This window comes from Diadema antillarum, unplaced genomic scaffold (genome assembly GCF_040938485.1).
Source record: "Diadema antillarum isolate AM-2024a unplaced genomic scaffold, OU_Dant_1.0 scf00000048, whole genome shotgun sequence".
Classification (NCBI taxonomy): Eukaryota; Metazoa; Echinodermata; class Echinoidea; order Diadematoida; family Diadematidae; genus Diadema; species Diadema antillarum.
Window position 1 is genome coordinate 1,292,468 of NW_027270937.1, and position 24,411 is coordinate 1,316,878.

Sequence of the window (24,411 nt, forward strand, 5' to 3'; positions counted from 1 at the left end):
CGCGTCTGTGTCAACAGAAACCCAGACAATGCCAGTGTCGGGGTTTGTCAAACACGGGCCCGGCTCTCTAGCGGTAATCAGCAATGCTTGGCCGATGCCTTTCCCCCATCTCTCTCTCTCTCTCCTCTCCTCCCCTTTCCCTCTGCATCTTTCAGTGATCCTTCTCCTCCCCTTTCTTCTGCAGGCATCATCGTTCCTCTTTCCATTTTGAAGATCATGTTATTTTCAAGCAGTTCGCTGCTCCTTGGATTGCAATCACTTAAGTCTCTCTCTCTTCTTTCCTTCTCTCTCCTCCTCCTCCTCTTCCTCTTCCTCCTCCTTTTTCTCTGACCCTCTGCCACTCTCAAGCGTGTCCCATACTTAATGTTTCTTGCTGCCTTAAGTTGGCAAAGGCTATTGGATGCAGTCACTTTTAAAAGTTCATCTGTAGTTACCATGGCTACCTGTTATGTTAGTGTAAAATTCTAGTCCATATTCTCCTCCCCTGTTTGGTTCTCTGATATTGGTCTCGATCCTTTCTCAGCAATGTTCCACATTCTTTCCTGTACTCTTGTGACCAAGCAGCAATTGATTTTAAAGGCTCGGTGGCATGGGGATACCAAGGAATGAAAAGGCTGGCCCGGCTTGGATATATTTGAAAATCCCCTTAACAAATTGTGTTTTCAGCTTTATGACTGATCTCCATGTCAGTACACACACAGCTGAAGAAGCCGAATTGGAGTCGACTGCTGCTGATGAAGGTGCGCTTCCATGCACATATTCGCAGACTTGTGATACAGCACAAATAGGCCATCAGAGAAGTCTTGCATACACACAACAGATCAAGGCACCACATATTGATGTTCATGTCGGCAAGAGAAATTCATAACTGCTTTATGCTAGGCACCCTATCTTGATAGTTCCACAGTTGTAGATCTCATGTCTATGCACCTTTTCTTTTCTTTTTTTTCTGTGAAAAAAGAAAAATGTTTTCCAATCACACAATATGCCTCGTTGATGCCACTTGCTGACTATTGCTAGTCTTCTGGGGCAAACCATGAGGGGTCGGTATCATTCGCCCATTTTTTTTCTTTTGTGGGTGGGTATTTACAGGTGGAGTACTTCAGCAGTTTAGCACCCTGCTCTCTGCGATGAATGGTTAATTCGGTTCTTTTCCATGTGCGAGGCGTGACTAACTCACACATGGGACCTCCATTTAGCGTCCTATGCGAGGGACAGAAAAACAGTTAAAATGACAGGGAGGGAATGTAAACTCATATAATTGTGCAAATAAACTCAAATTATCGACTTCCTCTGTGCAGCTCAGTGTATGGTCATATAAAATGTTCTGTGCAGCCCGCAAGTGGTTTTAGTGGGCGTCCTACCATTGACCAATACTCTGATCATACTGACTGGATCTGTGATGACAGCTTTCTCCCGCAGACAGCTGTTTAATCTAACCTTTCTACATCTTGCTTTGATAGCTGCCAATTAGAGGCACTGAATGGCCAAAGGCATTGAATATACTGGATTTGAGAGATTTGATAAAACTTTGGGAGCATGGCCTTTTCTCACATTTTTTTTTTCATTTTTTTTGGTATTCAAAATACAGCAGTGTTGTGTGCAAATGTCATTGCAAAGTACCTTTGATCATCTGCTGCAAAATTAAGCAATTACTTCATGAACTGCATATTTTAAATTTCATGAATTTATAAACAAAAAAGTCTGCTTTTCCAGACTAGCGTACCCCCTAGCAAGTTTCCCCCATGAGAAATCTGTGAATGAGCTGTTACGGGGACAGGATGGCGCAAAAACAATTGACTGGGAAGGGAGCCAGCGCTGATGATGCGATACCAATGGTAACCAAATCAAAATTCTGATGAGGATCGCATCTGTTGCCGGGGCGGGGATAGTGCGCACAGTGGTTGCACGGTACAGGGATTCCCCATAATGCTAGTCTCCCTCATCAGCTGTTTCCAAGAATTTCATCACCAAGTGCGATATGCGGTGTAGTCCATTGCACCTGCTTTGCCAGTCATAATAATCGTCAAGAGATCAGACCCAAAACATTTGTTTTTCTTGGTATCGCGAGGAATTGTATCGTGATATGCAGCACGTCACTGCAGCATCCACTTTCAGGAAGTCCTCTCATATCCAACTTTTATGGGGTATATCAAGTGTTTTCTGATATAGGCCTATATCTTCCAATAGGAGCACTCATTCAGACATGATATGAGTTATGTATCTCGGAATGGGCATACCCAATTGTAGATACAGATGAAGGGATACGCCAACAGAGAAGTCAGATGGGGAAATGATGTGGTAATCCATGACAATCTCACAGTTGTTTCATACGATATGTTTCTGGACCATAACTCTGCAACAAGATCAAGGCTGAGCTCAAATGTATTCGTTTTAGTACGTGTAGACATTTTCTCATTTCGTACCCACCACTAAATTTTGTGTTGAAACGTAGTTCCTTTCAGGGAATTCAAATGTTGCCTCCATTGCAGACTGAAAGAATCCTACAGAAAAAAAAATCCAGAAAATAGCCTTGTCTGCCAGCTCCTCCGTGACATAATGAGAAGACCATACAGTGACATCAGTTGGTCATTATTGACATGAAGGGTGGTGCAGGAGACTAGAGCTTTTGTGAAGGCTGTGTGCCTCATACAGTGGCCAAAATAAGGAAAGGGGGGATGATGGAGAAGATGTGAAGCAGAGAAAGGGGTGAGAGAGAAAAGGGGGGGGGGGGTTGAGAGATGGAGATGGACAATAAACTTGTAAGTGAGAAAGTGGGGCCTTTTTTTGTGAATGAGAAACTAACAGGGCAGCTAAGCCCAAATCGAATCAGAGAGACGTAAATTGACACTGATAGTATTGTCTGTCTGTCTAAAGGAGAGACTGGTGTTTTTCCTCGAATTCTTGTGAACTTTATTGGCCATGTCCTCACACCATCCCCCATCCCTTCCCTTCTTTTTTGTTTTTCTCAATTTGGTTCTGATTACCGAGGGTATATTGGTTTGTTCCACCTCGTGTATGGAGTGGCTGGTTGTTGGGTCTAGTTGATGCGGCTTGAATTCCATGTGTTGTTCAATTGCAATGTCAATAATGGAGAAGAGTGTCACAAGGCGGTGTGCAATCGCTGGATGGGATGATTTGGGAAGCTGGCTGACTGGTCCTTGGTTACATACATCCTCCATTGAGCCATCCATCCATGTATGCTCTATCCAGTGCGTGATGATGGTGGTGGTGGGTGGCTGGCTGGCTGGTGCTCTGCGTACCAACAAGAGAGGGCACTAGTGCAGACTGTGGTGCAGAGTCTTCTATCTGCTCTGGAAAGTCTTGTGTTAGGGGTGTCTACTGCTCTCCTTCTTTCTCCCTTTGTCTCCCTCTTCCTCTCTCTCCCCTCTCTTCTCTCTCTTTCTCTCTATATTTATCTATCTATCTATATCTATCTATCTGTCTATCTATCTATCTATCTATCTATCTATCTATATCTATCTATCTGTCTATCTATCTATCTATCTATCTATCTATTTCTATCTATCTATATCTATCTATCTATCTATCTATCTATATATATATTTAACTTTCTATCCCTATCTATATCTGCCATTCTATCTATCTTTCTATCTATCTATCTATCTATCTATATCTATCTATATCTATCTATATCTATCTTTCTATCTATCTATCTATCTATCTATCTATTTATCTATCTATCAATCTATCTATCTATCTATCTATCTCTATCTATCTATCTATCTATCTATCTATCTATCTATCTATCTATCTCTTATGTATCTATCTATCTATCTATCTATCTATCTATCTATCTATCTATCTATATTTCTCATTTTCACCATGTGTATATATATATCTTTTTCTCTCAGTGCTCATTGCCTTCTACTCCCAGCAGTCTGGCAGCAAAATGTTGCATCTTTGTTTTCTTGCCTTCCATCACCGATCCTCTTGACTTTCTTCTGACCCAGGGAAGAAGAGAGACATTTTTTTTTTTGAAAAAAACCTCAGATACAATTCATATTTTTCCCCAGCAGACTCTTGGATATACTTACAAGGTTGTTTTATTGATATTTTTGGTTTCTTTTGCAGCTTACATATGAATTCTTTATTTGATGGTATGAAATTTGTAAATGTGGATTAGTCATTTTAGTTCCTTTGATTAGAAACCTCAAACCAACACATTTGTTGTAACACATTTATCATAAGTATTGTAGTTAAAGAGATGCTGATTGTTGTGAACAAAGATGATTGTATATTTTTTTTCATGTTATTTTCATGTTCTTCAATTTTCTCCCCTTTCTCCAACTCTTCTCTCTATGACACCAAACAATGTTCACCGATTCCTTCATCCCCCTGTGACCTTGACAAATCAACATCACATGTCACTTGAACCACAACGCCTTGATCATCTTCTCCCACTAATCATTCATGATATTCCTTCTGATTCATTTCCTCTCAATCCGTCTTAATATTCATCTTCCCTATTTCCACTTTCAATCCTCATTTTCCCTCCCCTCTTGATTGACTTATGCGTCATGGGGGAAATGCCTTGTCCGTTCTCTGTGTGGCTACAAATATTTGTGCCATACAATCCTCATTTCATCACTTTTTGTCATTTTCCTCATCATCATATTTCTGCATTCCATTTCATGTTTGTCTCTTTCTTCATCTCTTCCGTATGTGTTTGTGATACATCTTTTTTCTTTTGACAACATAAATCTTTGTCTGCACATTCCTATACATTTCCTCTATTCTCTCTGTGTTTTTATAACACTACCTCTATGCTAATTTTGCCTTTGTATACTCGGTTGTCTATTATGATATTATCTCCTTTCTCATAACTATCTACTATCTTTCTGTTCTAACATTTCTACCTGCATTGTGTCATTGTCACTTCCTTTTTTCCCCCACATCGTAAACTTTGATGTGTGCCCATCTGAATTTGCTCCACCCTCATTCATCTGCGTGAAAACTTGGAATGGTGCTCGTGCAATTGGCACGATCATTACACGTGGCCTTTCAAAATCTCACTTTTATTCTTCCCTCTTTATTTTGTAATAATTCTTTTTTCTGCCATCCTTGAATCATTTGTAACAACCACATTGTTTCTCTCTGTCCCTATCTGGCTTTCCACTTTGTCTGTCCTTCTAATAATCTGTCTAATCCACCTCCTTTGATTTTACTTCTCTTGAACTGCTCTCCTCATTTTTTTTCTTAAAAAACAACAACAACAAATTACTCCTCTTTATATACCAAACCCCTAAATGTCTACATACCTGCCTTTATCACACTTTAACAAAATCACACACCCTTCACATTATTCTCATATGTTGAAACATATCATCAAACACTCATAACCTTTCCCCCTCCCCCACCATACCTACACGTCACACAAACATACATGTGTGCAAACACGCATATTCACACATGCACATGCAAACACGTACTTCTTTACAGGCGCCTACAATGACGGGTGGCTCCCATTCCGCGGCGGGGACGTACAGCCCCTACATGATGCCTTTCTCCCAGTCGGGCGCCTTTACCGGCCTGGGCGGGGTCACCGCCAGCCCCATGGGTCTCATGCAGGACTTTGCGGGACTCCAGACGCCAGTTATACCGGGACACACGGGACCCAGTTTCCCCATCCTACCGACCATAAAACCAAAGAATGACAAGTTGGAGGTATTTTGCAAACAATGAGCGTAGTTGCAGTTTTCTTTGCCCAATGCATATTGTCCGCCCTCTGTGAATAGTGGGATTTACAGTACATGTAAGATACGTACGTTCATTCAGAGATAGATACTAAGAACTCCATGTTCCCATATTACACTTTTCAATGATTTTTTTTTCCCGACAAAAACACATCATGTCTAGGAATGCAAGATTGTATTCTCTGTGCATTAATTCAAAATTTCATGTCAATTAATTCGATCTTCTTATCTATTGGAAAATGTGTTTACAGCCAAATTTTCATACTTCCTTTATGGGGGAGGGGAGTTAGCTTTCAAAATTTGTCTAACTTTATGTCTGTGCATATTACTAGAGGCACCATATCTCTTTCAGAAATATTATCAAGAATCATGTTGCTACAATGGTTGCAGAAAACCACTAGAATTAATTTATGTGAGGAGTACTGACTGAGGGATGAAAATTGCCGGTGTGCGTGCAACCACATTTGGAACAGACTGAATGTTCATTCAATTAGGCTTGCACTTGCTGCATCTAGATAGTTTTCCATTCTTCCAAAGAGAGTATATTCCCAAGACCATTCATTTTATATATCTTCAAATTTCAAATATCAGTGCAGTGTAGATATCGATTGTGATGTCATAATGAAAATGGTGATTCACTTTGTGCAAACATAAACTGTAGAGTGCATGTTGCATTTTTTTCTTTTTCTGAAAAAAAAAATGGACACCTTTGTGGGCAACTAAAAGTGAGCGAATAGCAGTTTGAGAAGCAATGGCTTGCCTGACGATGCAATCACAAGCACCATGCAGGGGTAGTAGCCAGCAAGGGGGGCGGTGTCAGTAGATAAGAGAGGCTTTCATTGCCATTGCTCTTTCTTCTTCTGAAGCCTTGAAATCTCTCCTCCTTTTTTTTTTTTTTTTGCAGTTTGTCGTGCATTCTAAATTTTGCAGTCCTTTTTCTTACCGCAAACACAGACAACCTTTTTTAAATACCTGCTTGTAAAAAAAAAAAAAAGAAAGAAAGTCCTTAATGTTTTTCTATGCTGATGGATGTTTCGATATTACTCGTACATGTTAAGAAATGAGACATACACACAGTTAGAATTTATTACAAGACAAGAATTTTTCCTTGAAATGTGTGATTATTGTTTAAGAGTCTCTTTTAGATACTGAATTAAGTAGGCAGCAAAGCTTCGACAACAAAAGTCAACAGAAAAGCCATATATTTTATTTCAGAATGACATATGTTTCTCAAGATGTCCTAAAAATATCCAAATATATGTATATATTTTTCAAACTTATTTTTGGTACTTTCCAAATTTTTAAGAATAATTTTGGTTTATTGTACTTTGATATCATTGAAGATCCTCTTTTTGCAGGATACAGTAATTTAAGAGTAACAAACACATACAAAAAGACTGCATTTTAGACCATAGGGACCGGGGTTTGGTTTCATTTCACTTTCTCCCAGATGTGGTTGCATGTTACCTGCATTTTTCTTCATACTATGTACTGCACAAACCTTTTATTGACAGTGTTGCAGTGGAATTACCCAGTGTAGCCAGCTTCTTAGCAGACTTGATAGTTTATGCTTACAAATCAGCACAAAAATAAACAAACAAACAAAAATGTAACATTCATGCTTTTTTCCCCCTGGGTGAATTTTGGTAAGACTGTCTTTTATGCACTTTTGTCAAATGACCATTTTTCAAGTGATTTCATGTGTAGATATGTTTTGTTCTCTCGAGAATTGTATGTGATAGTAGATGCAGAAGCGTTTTCCGTAAATATTTGCTAATGCTAATATTTTGTGACCATATTCAAAAAGTATATGTACATATATATATTTATATATATAGTCATATCTGTATATATGGAATGATTATGCTTGAATGACAACACAGTGAATGTTAATATCTTTATTTTTCCTTTGAATTCATAACAGTCTCTACACACTTGTACATCTATCATTTTTCTCATATTTTTTTTTTTCCTTTTTCATGACATGTGTCTCACAAATTCACTTTTCGTGTTCTCACGCCTCCCTCTATCTATTTTCCCTCTCTTTCGGTGTCTTGCTCATGAAGCTAAGTACTACAAACTTTTCACACCATTGACCTCACCTAGATATTATTTGCACAGACAGTGTCAGAGACCTTCTTCCTTTTGTTGGACTGAATTCCTTCATGTCAGTCCCACCTACTCGACAGATTTTTGGACCCACTTTTAGCTTCCTGTTCCGAATGTGATATTTTTCCTCTGTTTTTGTTTAAGTTGTTCTGACACTTAAAAGAATCCTGCTTTAATGCGGTGACATAGATGGAACAAGGAAGTGCTCCTAAATTTAAAAAACGTGCCGCAGTGGGAATGTGTGCCGGTCGTGGCGTTCAAAAGTACCCATTTCTTTAACACTCTGTCATATGATTATCATTGCAGTGTGCAGGAAAAAGGAAACTACCCTTTCAGAAACAGAATTGTTAGGAATGCTGCATTTGCGATTGTGTTTACATTTAATGCTTAAGAAAACAAAGTTTCCAAAAATGGGACTTCCCCCCAATCAAAAGTTTGGAAGAGTTGAAGCTGAAATTGGGAATCAATGAAGTTCTTGGAGCCCAGTAAAGTGACTGGGCAATCTTTTAAGGTCTTTTAAATCTGAACTATGGTTTCAATCCACTCAATGTGGAACACTTTTCAGGTCAAGTCTCTGTATATTAAGACTGCTGGCTAACAATTGGCCCACAGCTCAAATTTGACATGTAGCTGACTTCCTTTTCTTTTCTTTTTTTGTATGACAGTCTGAATGAAATCATCATCTACATTTAACCTGCTTTCAGATGAGCAGGCTGTAGTAGAGACTCTAAATCATCACAGCTTTAGATTCACAAAGGAGAGAGAAACTGGCTATTCTTGTATTGTTGACCAAAACTTGACACATTCACACTGGAGACAATAAGCATAATCATGAATACTATTTTTGATAGGAAAAAGAAAACCAACAAGAGCCAAGTGGAAAGACTTTGTACAGATAGATATACAAGGTTGTACGCAGGATGGGGGGGGGGGGGGGGGGGTGGGAGGTTACCCCCATGGTTCCAGGCTCCCTTATTGCTGTCATGTTTTTGAAATTTCAATTTTCAATTTCATTTAAATTTTCTTCTGTCAATTATTCAAGGTGACCTTTCACTACATTTCTTCTTCATTTTTTTATTTTTAATGTCTTTCAAACTATAGCATGCTCTCAGGGGGGTTATGGAACTATCCCTGTTGCCCCCCCCCCCCCTTTTCTGCGTACGGTCCTGCAGATTCAACTGCCCTGTCATCTGACTGCACATTCCATAGTCAACATTTGTTTAAGTTGTCCTGTTGTTGTTGTTTTTTTCTTTATGTCTTTGTATATCTTCATCTCCTCATTTCCAGGAGATACAATCATCTTTTGCCCACTTCATATTTCACGGATGATTTTCACACTGTTGCTTAGCAACTGTGGCATATCATCTTTTCACGTATTCGTCAGAATTGAAAAACAGAAAGACAGTGAAATGCAAACACATGGTTAGGGGTTTGGGTTGTTGTTGTTGGGGTTTTTTTTTAGAAAAATGTGACCATGACACCAAATGACGTGATAGTGAGGGTTGGAGTTATGAAGTTTCAAATTCCAAGAAATGGTTTGTCATGTGAAATTCAGCATAAAAGTATAGTGTCTTTGGATGCACTTGTTATAAATCATTCCTTCCCATTCATAATCCCTGGATTGGTACATTCCTTATTATCACACCACCATTTCTCTCTGAATTAATGCCTTATGACCAAGGAATTCCTACAACATGCCTTTCATTCCTCATACCACGTACTGTACATTTGTACATCATCAAGGATGTCATGCAAGAAAGAGTTCATGCAAACTGAATCGGAAGCGAGATCATAAGAATGACCTAATTTGTGTGTTGAGATGTATATTTCTCATCGCATATACACAGCCCCTTGCCTAAACCACGTTTTGAGGAGAAAACCTCGTTATCATATTTGCCGTGCTTCACCAAACTGTTTTGAGCCACTTGTTCTGCCGAGTGTGACGTGGAAAGAAAGCGATTGAGACTTGCCCACACGGATAAAAATGTGTAGGATAAAATAACTGCTCAGACTCTAGAAATACCGCATACTAACATTGACGTACATACTAATATCGACTACTTTCACGAAACAGACTCACACATACAAACACGCATGACTTTATATCAGATTAAATTTGTCCAATGCATCTGTCCCTCAGATAGATTCTCATTTTACATTCATCCGTGGTGAACATATACATTAACATTCAGCCGTGTCATTTGATGTGGCAGAAGGCAATAGAGACGCAAGATCCAACACTGTACATCTTCACTGAAGACGTTTCGTGTGCCGACAGTGTTTGTTATCAGAAAGCGAGATTTTAAAATAGACGTAGCATAGAGGGGAAAGGAAGGTGTGCAAAGCGTACTTGGGAACACCATAACACAGCTACCAGAATATGTAGATATCTTCAGCTACTTCTATTTGATTGCAAGCGAGGCATAGTATCAATACCTTTACATAAATCCAAAGTTTATACCTTCGTGATATGCTTGGTTAGATTCATTTGTGCATTTGTTCTCCTGGTGCAGAAATAAACAAAAAGAAAAAAGAAGAGAAGATACAAATGGATAGCAGGTATTGTCTAATCCTGATCTTCAGAGACCAGGGGAAACACTGGTCCCTGAGGCATAGCATATAGCAAAATTGCACCCGATAGTTTTTAAATGAGAGATGGTGAAAACTTTAAATGAGAGATGGTGAAAACAATTCAGGAAAACGCCATCATAAATAGAGCTTGACCTGGATACAGAAGTAATACTTCACAGGTGAATCACTTTCTGTATATTTTTTTTTTTTCATTGAAGTAGGGGTTTGTATAGTTCTTTTAATACATACTATGGGAAGTTTGTAAGACTGACCTGTATCTTTTCTGTAGACTGATAGCCAATGCAATGAGAGAAGATTCAACAGTTAATAGATGCTAACGAAACATTTATTTGGTGTGCGTCATGAAAACCCCGGGGGAGAGGGCTCGCATTTGTTCCAAGAAAATGCACGTGTATTCGTGAGGTCGTAGTGAAGAAGTTCTTCATTCAGACGGGACAAGGACGAAACAATAATGCATGATGATTGAAGACATGCCATTGCCGTGGCATTTTTTGTAAGTGAATTTCTACCAAGTCGGGAACTGAACACATTCCGGCAGTCACAGGGAGGAGCTACATAAACGCATCCAGCTATTGTACTTTTCTCTTGTTTCTACTCACTCCCAAAGAGCAGCAAACCTGAAGTTTTCCTTCATTACCCCCAAATTTTGGTTTGCAAATGTAGCCAGCCTTGATGGCAATTAGGGCCGTTTCTAAACCGTTTTGGATGCATTTAATCCCATCTCATGCCGGGCTGTGCACTTCTCTTCTGCAGCCAGTGGTGGTATAGTGGAAGAAGGATGAGGAGGAGGGGGAAGAGAAGAAGATAGCTTCTGTGATGCAGCTGATGAAGTCATTACCCATTTTGGACCAACTTTTGCTCTATTTAGCTGCATCTCCCTACATACACTCTCCTCCTCTCGACCTGCCAGTGCTGCTTCCTTTACCGATGGGAGTGATTAGGCATTATTGGTTATTTATTGCCGAAGGGTTATCTTCTGCCCCGGCTTCCTCTACCACACCCCGCCGGGCTGTTAAGTTTGAGCAGTACTCCAGGTCTGTCTCCACATCTGCCGTCGTATTCCGCTCGTTTATCCATTATAGCTGAAGTAGTAGGCTTCAAGTGCATTTACCCCATTCTGCCGGTACAGAGTGTACAATGCGGCTGTGGAGATTTGTGAAACAGTAGTGTAAACAACAACCATACTGAAACAGAAAGCCAGACAGACACACAGACAGACACACAGACACACACATACATGTACACGCAGATGGACATATATTTGTACAGCTGCTGATTGAACACTGGGCCAGGTAATGATTTCCATACCAGTCACATTGACAAGCTACGTTGTAGCATATCCCACACAAGACTGTGTGCAATCAGAAATACATCTTGTGCATGTGTACCCACTCTCCTACATTCTGATAAATACCAGTAGCAATACACATGTACAATACATAAAAAAATTGCCAATATCCATCTCATCTACTTCTCTGTGCGAAACAACAATACTTTGTAGGCATTTCTTCTACACAACCTCTAAAAGTTATTTCAGTCAAGTTTGTTGAAGGGAGGAAAGACAAACACAGGAAATTGATTCTAAGATATGAATTGATCATTTGCCAAATAGTCTTTGCTCTGTGCCTGCAAGGATTTTGATATTATTTCCTGGGATTTACCATTTTACCATTTTTGTTTCTTATCTTCTGTATACCTGTCTCTTACAGTGCAAAGACACGGGCATTATAATTTGTGGAGACATTTAACGAAAGGTGCATATGATCAGCCATCATGCAGAGTAGTATGTCTCTGCTGTTTTGATATAAACGGTCTTGTGTTTATTGAAACGTACTGCTGCTTTATATGTTTATAAAGTCAAGAATAGATCATATCAAGGCTGTTAAAAGTGTACAATTTTGCATATTTTTGCTGTAGAAATATTTAAAAAAAAAAGAAACAAAGGTCTTTTGGGTGCTTTTTAGTGTGTACAAAAAAAAAGTGTTGAGCATTGTGCTTGCTAAATTATCAAATTTGGTCCCTTTTCTTGTACTGTGAGCTGCCAATACTATTATGGTATGTTTATGTTCCTATGAAAATAAAGAAGCCCCTCTGTGTACATGATATGCTGCCATGGCTACGAGCAGTTTAGCTTAGCCTCGTTTGCAAACCTTATTTGCATGATCAGCAGGAGACCACCTAACCCCCTCATTACCATCCACTACCTGTTGGTACACGATGCAATGACATTTTTTTAAAGTCATGGTTTTGAGAGGGTTAAGATGCAAAAGAAAACAAAAAAATGTTTTATATATCGCAGCTTTCACTTCAACGCTCACGTGTCACCAGCTTAAACTCCCCATTTTCACTTTCTGTATCCAAATCACAGTGATAGTGTTGTGGTTTAGAGTTGACCGTTGGCCAACGAGTGGGAAACTGTTTTTAGACATTGTCAAGCGACTGTCTTGTCGAATCATTTTTTGTAAGCAGTGAGTTTAAAAGTCCTGAGAATCAAAACGGCAGTAACCCTTACTGGGAGAGACAATGTCGGGGAAGGGGAACAAAGCCATGAAGAAAAATTTAAAAGAAGGAAGTTAATGAAAATGGGGGGGGGGGGGGGATTCTGAGGGCAGATAATCCTCACTACGGAATGATGTGAGGATTTGGAGATGCAATTTACCCCCTTACGATAAAAAGTTCAGTATTTGGACAAGTTTTGGTCTGTACGACGATGGACATCTACGATTCTCATCTCATGATAAAATTTTAAAAATGGTTTTTATTCTGTAAATAACACCCAGTGGTAACAAAATGTACTTAAAACTTTTCAGAGAATGTAAAGTAGGCCCATCACGTGTGGGGCATATGCTATAACAATATCCTCCAGAGCTCGGCCGAGCCACATTTTCGTCACGGAAAAGTAGCGAGAACCTGCTTTCATTTTCTCTTGTCATACTTTTCATTCTGTCATACATCCAAACCCTAGGAAAGTAATTCAGCAGCATAAATCTTATTGTGCATGTAAGCTATCGTCACGCCACATTTTTATTCCTGCGCTCCCGAAAGGGTTGCTAGCAGCATTACGGAAGAGTAGAATTTTAGTCGGAGTGTCGTATTTCCCCCACAAACACAGCACGTAGAGTTTTATGTGTTCTACAACAAGCAGAATGGCGAATAGATGGTACAACGGCATCTGCAGCAGTTGTTTGGGGAGGGGGAAAGGGAGGGAACTAGATGTGATCTGAGCTAGACAGGGGTGTGATAGTCTGGGACTGAAGACATTTGATGGTTATACAACCGATTTTCACTAAATCGCTGAATATAATTTGTTGAACTCTTTGACACTGATGTGCATTTTTCTTTTTTTGCTATCATGATGTTGCAGAGTTGTAGTTGGTTGCTTTGTTGAGAGCCAGAGGCTGTGAAAAAACAAACAAACAAAGAGTCTGCTAAATCAACTACTTGATGGGTAAAATATAGCCTGTTACAGTTGCTCAGTAAAATATAGAGTTCCTTAGACCAGCACTTGTGCCCAACCTTTCCAGAAAAGAAAGAAGGAAGCAAAAAAAAAAAAAAAGAAAAAAAAAATTACACATCTAAATCTGCCCATTGAAAGATATAATTTTTTTTTTCTGCTCTGGGTGCTGTCGCTTTCTATACACTGTTATGTCTGCATACTTTATTGTACATTCAATGTTCTTTTCTCTTTTTCTAGTACAATCGTTATGGCCGCATTAATGCCCCGTACAATGTCCTTATATCCATTGATATTCCAATTCCACAATTACGTTCTTGTCCTCAACAGAAATGAGGTTGACTTGATTGTATTGCAGATGTGATTTGGCAAAAAGGAGATTTCCCCTGTTCATTCCAAGAGTAGTTGATCCTCCTCTGTGTTGCAGAAGTGCAGTTGGGGGCGGAAGTTAGTTGCAGAAGGGCATGAAACTGAAGTTGATGATTTGTGGCGCATCTGTGCCTCAAAAAAACAAACAAACAAAAACAAAAACAAAACGGAAGGGATGATGGGATAGTCCTGTGGGGGTATTTTGGCAGCTTCTGCCCTCACCCTCCTTTTTTCTACCCACAAAGTCAAAGCAGGAGTGGAGATTACATTCTGTATTCAGAAAAAAAAAGACACACAAAAGGAAAAATTAAGTGTTTTGCCTTGTATGTATACCACGAAAATCATTTATAGTCTGGGGAAATAACGGGTGTCAGTTTGAAGGCTGTCAAATTTCAAGAAATGACACATTTATTCCTATAATTATTGGGTACCAATGAAAATAGATGTTGAAATATACTTCATAACGTGTACCACATAAATATGATTTTTAAAGATTGTGCAGTGTTGTGCACTCAATATTCTATTCACAGATTTACCTTCAAGTCAAAAAGTCCTCCGGAGTTGGAAAAAATACTTTAATGCAGCATAAAGGGGAAAAAAAGTCATAACTGAAGGATCCACTTTTGTGAATCATATCCCATATCGCAAAATTAATCCCAATTCATAAATGTTAGACTGTTACTATGGAAAATACAAATTACCGCTTGCTATTTTGAGAGTTAATTTGTGAAAGTGAATCCTGAGTTGAATGTTGTCCTTCACAATGTGCTGGAGTGTGCGTGGACATACGAGTATGAGTGGACGATGAAGTGTGCGCAGCGTGATGTTGTACGAACAACTGACGCCGTGACGGTTTGTGTGCTGCTGCAGCCGTGCCCGTGCATTGTTTAATACACAGCTCTGTTGAGTCTCATGTTATGTCGTCATTGTTGCACCGCTCAGTGGCAGTTCCTGAATTCTGGCCTTTTTAATTGGAGGTTTGATGCTTTGGCAGAGGGGGATATGTTTAGCAGGAGGTGATGGCATTTATCTGCTGGATTAATGCTCAAACTTATATCTCTTCTTTCCTTCCATTTTCTTATTGTTCTTTTGATGTCTTTGGCCATCTTTCTTTTGGAGATCTCTCCTTGTGCAACAGAGTGACAATCACGAGTAAATCCAAATTCAACTTCCTTTCCAAATCACTCTAGTGTATAATTGGCGACAGTGTCCAGAGTCATACCAAGTTGGTGAATGAACTCAGCGAATTTGTAAGTACCACCAGCTGCTAATTCTAATTGATATATTTTTTTCTTTTCATATGCTTTCAGCCATTTGACATATATAAAAGATGCATTAAGGTTATCTAAAACAGAAATTACACACTCAATATATTTTTGTGCTTTTGATGCTGTGTGTAAATTCAGCGTGAGCAAAAGTATCTCTTACTGTCAAGCATTGTATTTCAAAACTGCAAATCATTACCAAAGAGCTGTGTTCTTTTCTGTCTGTTCAAAGTAGTCCTGTGGACATATAGTGCTGTGTGATCAATTTTTCAGATTTTTCTGACAAGAAAAAAAAACCACCTGTGTATGCATCCGTGTATTGTCAAGTGGCTCTTTAAGCATGTTGTAGGGCATAACGTAGGTATCATGTAGTGTTAATCTTAATAGGATGGTTGCAGTGCTGAAAGTCATGTACATACATGTAGGGTATAACAGGCAAAACTAAAACCGCGCACGTTCAGACCACTTTTACCCGGTTCACGGGGGAGAAAGGGACGTCACAGATTTCTGTGTAGTCCCTGCCTTTCCCATTTTTTGTCCCACAAGCGATTCCCCCTTCCCCCCTTCCCTCACACCCCTGCTATGGACGAGTGCTGGGGTACAAGAGGACTGCGGGTGGAACGAATAAACGAGGAAAAATGAGAAGAAAACGGAGCTACGACAGCAGACGACTGGAGCCAGAAAAAGAAGTATTGAGAAAAAAAAAACCAAACGACACGCCTGTCCTCTACATTAATTCCCCTTCCTTAGGTGTGCAGGGAATTTCAACGTGGCAGCTGCTCGCGGGGTGAGGCCGAGTGCAAATTCGCGCACCCTGACGAGCATATCACGATAGACACGTCCGACAACACCGTAACCGTCTGCATGGACCACGTCAAGGGGCGATGCTCGCGAGAAAAATGCAAATATTTCCACCCACCGCTCCACCTACAGGCCAAAATCAAAGCTGCACAACAACAGGGCAACAACCCAAACTTGGCCGGTGTGGTAAGTCATCCAATTAGTATTTTACCAAAAAAAAAAAAGAAAAAAAGAAAGGCGGGCGCCCTTCCCCTTATCAAAAAAGTCATTTACCTCCCTTCCAACAAAACTAAAAAAAAAGTACAGTTAGAGCTGAAAGTTTGTTTTCTTGGAAAATATGATTTGACGCTACATGTATGTACATGCACTTGCAACCGTTCCTATAATTTACTTGTCTTAAATGCCTATTGTTTAGTACCATTTTTTTTAGCAGCTTGTCATCAAAAACCCTTATGTTCTGTCTTTTTTTGTTGTTGTTCATGTCCTTACAGTTCTCTGTCCTAAGCCCCCCAATGATCCTCTCACAAGTGTTCAGTGTATGAAAACTCTATGGCCAGCATTTGTTGTTTTTTTTTTTACCTGTATGTGCATGACTGCAGCCTTGTTATGCTGGTGAGATTCAACAATTTTATCAAGGAACTGTCCAGTCACCCATTAATACCTGTAATTTCATAGCTGTAGCTCCTCACTGTAACATCCAACTAAGATTAGGGAACTTGGACGATTGTGTCAACCAGGGTTAAAAAAAAACAAACCAAAAGCAATGTTGCTTCACTTGTAACAGATATTGTGTTGGCTTGCAATGTGAAACCGTTAGTCTTGAAAATCAGCTGTCATCTGCGCATTTACACCTTACCAAAAAAAAAAAGAGTTAATGAGTAGATTGCTCCTCACACACCCCTCTTGTAATAATGGAGAAGCCCAGTGGTGCCTCTTTTCAACCATTCAGTGCATGATAACTTACCAGACCATTCCATTTGCTGACATCACGAAGGGAAGCTGCATGTTGTTGCTTTACACCGGGGGACTCGAGTGCGAGCCCCCGAAAACGTGATCAGTTGTGACGGACAAAGTGGCGGATGGGTGTCGCTTCAGTTCAGCATCCATTCTCAATATTGCATGAGGAGTATCCCCACCCCACTAAAATGTAGATGGACAAATGATGAACTAGAGCACACATTAAATTTCCTCACATGAATGGACACATAAAATTAAACATAGTAAGAGGCAGCTGGTCTTTAAAGGTACTGTTTACCATTGGGAGCAGTCATTTAAAAGATGTTTGAGTTATCACATTTGATGCATATGTGTAGGTCAACTGTATCCAAAACATCCTACCTTATAAAAAATTTTGCAATAGAGCCTGAATAAAAGGAGATATCACTATTTTTCTCATCAAACCATAACTGTAGATGGTTCATTCAGGAAACAATTTTACTATACTTATTGTTCACATTTTGTATTTTAACAATACTTAACATTGATCATACTGATTAACTTTTTCACACTCGCTGTTTCTATCCCCAACTCACATTTTAGAACTATTTTGAAGCACTAAAGCTGGGTTTTTGTTTCTTCTGCAAATGGTAAACAATGCCTTTAAATACTGACCAACAAAAGATGACCAGTTTGTAAGTGCACTGACCTCTGGTAATATGGACTATAAGCTTTTTATTCTGTATTGACCAGTGATACTTCCTAGCAATACATCAGAATGCAGTGGCATCAGGAAAAACACGATGAATTCATCAGTGCAAGGAGATTCTTTAAAAAAGCAAGCAAGCACACAAACAATAAATTTTCACCTTTGCCCTTATGAAATATTCACACAAGGCAATCACTGAAAACATGTTTTTTTTTCATATCTCATGAACTGACCAAAAGTTTACACATCCATCTAAATACATCATGATGTCACACTAGAATGACAATATGTCTATTTGACTTACAGATATCTTTGTAGCTTTTTTCTGTTTTTTTTTTCCAACCGTAGCAGTCAACTGTTGTTGTTTTCTGTTATTGAATTAATGATGCACACGGGTAGCTTGTCGGGTTTTTAAGTGACAGGAATGTAATTTTCACTTTTGGAGTGGCAGTCGTCTGTAGCATAACATGACCCCTGTGTAGTTTGTATGACTGACAATGCGAAGCTGTGCTAATGATACATTGTCGAGTAGGACTTGCGTACTTAAGCCTTTGCATACAACTGTGCTGCTTTCCATTCACCGACGAAAAATTGTGCAAACTCTTGTAAAAAGCTGCAATGGATCTTGCTCCTACACACTTGTGTTTTCTTCTCTCATGGACAATAGTGGATTTGTTCTCTAACATGGGTTGTCAGGCAAAGTTTAACTAGATCTCATATGAAAAAAGGACTTCCGCTAACGGTTAGCACTAACCATACATGAAAATTTTAACATTCCCTTTGTAAGGATATGATTTGTGCCAAGCTCTGCTTATTTTCAGGGCTTTGAGTAATGGGAAATGATGATGTCCCTTTTCCACAAAATAAACCTCTTATTATCAAATCTTAATTTTTATACCTCGGTCCAGAAGATTGCTCAAGGCTTTTTTTTAAATCTTGGAAGGTATAAACATTCCAACACTCATAGTACATTCATGATAGCTTGATGTACAGAGAGTCTACTGTATTGTAATTTTGTGACTTACATTTTTCTAGATTTTTTTCTTTTTTTTTTTCCTCAGGCTAACCATTGGCTAACTGCATTTAATAGGCACTTGTCTTTGATCAACTTCTCTCATTTCCTTATGTGGCTACTCTTAAAGTCTGTGCCTCTGCTGGCCTTATGGACATCGGCGCTCGATTCCTAGATATTAAGGATGAAACGACCTGCAACCTGTTGTGTATTTCACTCTTACTTGCCCAGGTGTGAATTTTGTAGAGCTGACGAGAGTGTTGGGGCGCTAATCTGGTGTGTGAGAGAAGAGTTTACGTGGATGGCTAAACTCTCGTGAAGATTAACGTGACGCTTCTGGCGCACAAGATACATGTAGAGAGTGGTTAACAGATGACAAGGAGACAATGAATTTGAGAGAAACAAGCAACCCAAGCACGCAATAGCGTGTCGGGCATCCTTTCTAGTGCCCTCTGGAAATTGTATTTTCGTTTTTTTTTTGTTGCTTGTTTGTGCGAGCAAGTGCTGGAATACTGCAACATTGCCATTATTAAGCCTGCCCTGCCAGTAGGGCAGGATGTTACACACCTTAGTAAAGTGTTGCACACTGATATCTCTGAAGAGGTGATATGGTGTTTTGTTTGTTTGTTTGTTTGTTTGTATGCTCTGTTCTATTGCACATCTGTGTGCTTTCGAGACTTGGACACTTGAATGGCGCCCTCGCATGAGTAGCCGGTGTTGGGAAGTAAATTGTAGAGACCAGAGCAAGAGAGCCAGATTGAGAGAAAGTGACGTAATGCTGTAAAATACCTTTATTATTTTTCATTTTTTTGGCGTGATTTTATTGTTTAGACGAGGAGAACCACGTGTTTACCAAAATTCCCATCTTCTGTGCAAAGAAGATCATTCATATACTTAATTTTCTTTTTTTTTAAGGCTTGTCTAAATTTAGCACATTATTCAAGCTGTGTGACACAACTTGTCTATTACTGAAGGCATACACTGATGACTTTGATGGCATCACAGTCTTCCAGGGAATAATCACCTTGTGTTTTCAAATCACAGCATTTACATATATGTGTCTGTCTCTCTCTCCTTCTCTATCTCTTTATCTATCTGTCTAACTGTCTGTATATCTCTCCTTCTCTCTCTCTCTCTTTGTATTTGTTTGTATGGGACACCTTGAGTGATGTTTTCTGTTCTCATTCTTATTCATTATCACTATTTCAGCTCTCCATTGCTATGTTTCTCGTCATTTAGAAGTCTCTTCCTTTATTGTTTTTTTCACTCACAGATTTATTGAATCATAGTAACCACGTGCAGTCAGTGGCAATGAAAATGAAAATATATATATATTATATATATCTCCTTATACTATCATATAGGTGCACAGCTTTGTAGTGAGTGTGTGCAGTTTCATCGCACATGCTTTGGACAGTGTCGACTCTAGTTCTGTCTCCCACAGTTCTTTTTAGCTGTCTCTTTCTCCCTCCTTCTATCTATCTATCTATCTATCTATTTATCTATCTATCTATCTATCTTTATCTATCTTTATCTATCTGTCTATCTCTCTACATGTTTGTCTGTACACCCACATGACACAGGTAGCTACAAGTCTGAAGACTGTTATACAAATACATATTTCACAACATGCATGCACACACATGAACACACAAAGCCACGACAGTAACAAACAAACATACACATTTATGAAACGAGACACACAACATTACAGCCACCACCACCACTTCAGCCACCACCACAACCACAACCATCACCACCACCACCACCACCACCACCACTGAGCCCAGCAGGAAATTGATAGATGAGAACCGAACTGGAGCAGATACTTTTCTTGCATGAGAAGACATTTGTCACTGATCTCCACCCTTCTCGCTTCTTTTGTTTTTTTTCCGTCCACAATGCAATGCTGCTGTGCTTGCTGTTTATGTTATTGACTGCCTGTACCCATGGCCATTGCTACACTCTTCCCATTGGCCCAAAACCATCATGTGCTGCGCATACTAATAAGCTTCCGACCACGAACGAAAGTCAGAGCCTGAAACGTCCGCGGGAATCGTCCGATGACGCATTACTGGTACTTTTTTTCACTACTGTGTTTGTTCGTTTGCTTATGCATTATTCAAAGAAACTTTGAGGCATGAACCAGTTGTTTCTCTGTTGTACTCTTCTGTTTGTTAGATTGAATCAAAACACAACAAAAACACATCACCATCTAACTGAGGTGAATGTTAGACATTTTGACAAACTTTTTTGAATTAAAAAAGGGGAAAAAGTTGCTTGTTGTGTTCAATCTTTCTATCAAGATCACTATTATTATTTCCTTAACTATGAGCATGGTGAGAATTTGTGCCTTTCTTGTTAATTTTTTTGTGAATTTATCACGGTGATTGGTGCATTTATTATTTTTTCTCTTTTTTTTTTCTTCCATCCAACATATTGCACGCTTTGACCAAAATGTTGCCTGGGTATACTGTCCTTCCAAAATCCTCATGGTAGACACACATTGTTACCTTTTTTTGTCTTACAGAAAACATGCTGCGTAGACATGGGGAAAAATGAAAAGGAGGAGAAAATCCCCTGAAAATCATGTGTACACCAAAAGAAAAGTCACCAATTGCATATGTTCTAGAACCCAGTCCTGCAATAGAGAAATAAAAGTCAACATGTGCATGATACCCTAATTGGAACAGAAGTGATGCAAATGCTAAAAATCCATCGGTACCAAAATCCAGGCATTCTACCCAGTGATTTTCATGTAGATACGACATAATTGTAATAAGTTTCTTTATTTGTTTTGATGATTAAAACCCTGTTGAAAACCAAGGAAAAACAGTAATTTAGAGCAGTCAAACACATCAAAATCAATTAGAACGATTTTAGATGTAGGTTAACTGTATAAATGTCTCTGTAATCTATTGCATGCCTTCTAGATAAAACGCTGAAGTGCAGTTTTTCTCAAATTTCATTTTGATTTCCTTTCAAATGTCATAACCCTTTTTGAATGAATGCCCTTTCTAGTCTCTGAATGTATATTTGAGGGAAAGACAAAAGATAGATGTGTTACTTGGAATGCCTGTAGAAATACCAAATCCTCTCTGTTTTTTCGACATTTGCTTCGAGAATTCTTCCCACTCCAAACTTGAAAGAAGCCACACCCTGCCCAAAAGGCTAGTCTGTTCAAAAAATATCCACCATTCTGTCCTTGGATTTGAATAATGCTAATTTCTCCCCAATGTCCCCCCTTATTGCCACCAAAAAAAAAAGACATTGCCATTCCCACTTTCATTTTTCAACAAATTGCATGTTTTTTTAGATGGCTCGTTTGAATAAAAACAAAGTCATGTAGTTCAGCAAAAAAAAAAGAAGGAAATCATTGGGATGTTATATCAACTTGAAAATGCAGAAATGCCAAAAGCATACATTCATTTTTTTCTCCCCCGTTTCTTCTTTAAATAAAAGGGGTAGATTTAATTTAGATCACTGCCAAACCCCAGTGCTTTAGATGTAACCAAGAGTGCTCATCATTTTGCACAACACAAAAACCTTGTTCAGTAGCTTGGTGTGCCTGGATACTGTCTTTGCGCCATTTTCCCCCATGATACGCAGTTTTTAGAAGTACAAGAAATCAGTCTGAAGCTATTGTAATGCAAGTTTAGCAGGTCTTCTAACTAATTTATGCGACAAATTATTTGTATTGTTGTAAATCACCGTATTCAATTATTGTACATTTCCTGTGATGCAAGTACTTTTTTTATGATAGATGGTAGTTCATGAATTTTGGTATGTTATTTATGCAAATTATCTCATTGTTTTTTTTCTCTTGTTTTTCCCTTCTTCCTCTTTGTTTCTCCCCATCTTTAACCACCTGACCTAATTTGTCCCATTCCCCTCCCCCTCCCTCTCTCTCACACCACCCTACCCCACCCCCCTCCCAAACAAAATTATCATCTTCCTCTGTTGCTTTACATTTACCGCTTATATTTTCTGCTGTGTGCAAAACATTACATGAATCTGATGAAATATCCGTCTCTCTCATTCTTAATTCTCTCTGTCGCACTCGCCGCTCTTGAACAAATCAATTTTTCCCCCTCCTCATCATGCTTGATTTTATCCCAACTTCCTTCACATTCTCTCATGCTCTCCTTTTTTTAAATTTCATTTTACCTGCTAAATTTGATATTTCTTTTCTTGCCACTTTTGGCCATCATTTGCCGCCCTTCCGAACCTCTCAACCCAACGCTGCCATTCCCCGCGTGGCTGAATTTGATTTATCTCTCTGCAACTCTGGCTTGCCGATAATTCAATCTTGCGCCAAAATGCCATCATCTATGTGCCGCCAATGTGTGTGTATATGCTGCCACACCTCTGCCTTTCTTTCCATCTCTTTGCTCTATAAATGTTGCCAATGCTTTCAAAAACTAACTGCTGATTTTTTTATTTTCCGCCTTGGCTTCTTATGCTGTCGCCTTGCTCCTGTACTTTTGATTTCGATGTTTCACGTGCATTGAAACCCATGCTGTCCCTTATTTACTTGCCCTGATATTTTCCCGTTTTTTTCATATCTCCCCAATTCTTTAATCTTAACAATTTGATTTGCTAAAATGAAACTATTAACGCTGTCCCTTCTTTTTTCAAACTAATACTTTTGATAATGACCAAATTTATCTTCCCTGTGAATTTCACAAACTTCAAATCTCTGTGAGCAAATTCATAATCCCTTCTCCATATTTCCCCCCTAAATTGCCACTGCCTTTCTTCTTCTTACCTGACCTGCCAATTTTTACCCTTGGCTACCCCTCCTACCACCCTTCCCCCTGCTCCACCCACCCATTCTCCTCCTCCCGGGTTCCATTGTCTCTTTTCCCCCCCTCACAGAATTTGACGGGGCTGGTTCCCCCACCGACCAAGAAGAGCCACACCACGGCGGGCACCGTGGCCGGTCAGGGGACGGGGCCGATGATGAACCTGTTCCCACAACCCCCCATCCCCTACCACCACCACCTGAATCAGGCCATGCTCCACTCCCACCAACCGACACCAGTTGTGCCAACACCATGTGAGTATGGGTGACTACTCCCCTCCCCCCCCCCCTTCTCCTCCCCAATGGTATGGGGGTGGGGTGGGGTGATGGTCCTCTCGCTCGCTCATTCCATTAAAGGGGTACTTGTCCTCATTTGCAAAAAAACTTCCCAAGTTCAACCAAACTTCATCCATGGACAGCCAAGATTGGCACATGGCAAATAAACTCAAAAGCCTTTTTTTTGGCTGGGAAGTGCAGAAATATTATTCAGTTTTCATTTCCTTTTTTCTTTGGTGTCTGTGACATGGAATTGTGTTGAATTTCTATTTGCTTGAATGCAGAAAACAAACCAGACCAAACCAAAGCAAACATGTTTGAAATGTTGTCTTGATGAAAATGGTAGCCTTGTCCTTCCATCAAACAT

At 39.4% G+C, this 24,411-nt stretch overlaps 1 protein-coding gene across 1 annotated transcript in view; it reads left to right on the forward strand.

Annotated features, from left to right (window-relative positions):
• The window catches only part of LOC139715404 (uncharacterized), a 75,783-nt gene that overhangs the window by 32,132 nt on the left and 19,240 nt on the right, over nucleotides 1-24,411 (forward strand). Inside the window, exons 5-7 of the mRNA XM_071626978.1 lie at nucleotides 5,464-5,688; nucleotides 16,257-16,493; nucleotides 23,843-24,023. Of these exons, the coding sequence (XP_071483079.1) occupies nucleotides 5,464-5,688; nucleotides 16,257-16,493; nucleotides 23,843-24,023 (643 nt within the window). The remainder of the gene's footprint in view (nucleotides 1-5,463; nucleotides 5,689-16,256; nucleotides 16,494-23,842; nucleotides 24,024-24,411) is intronic.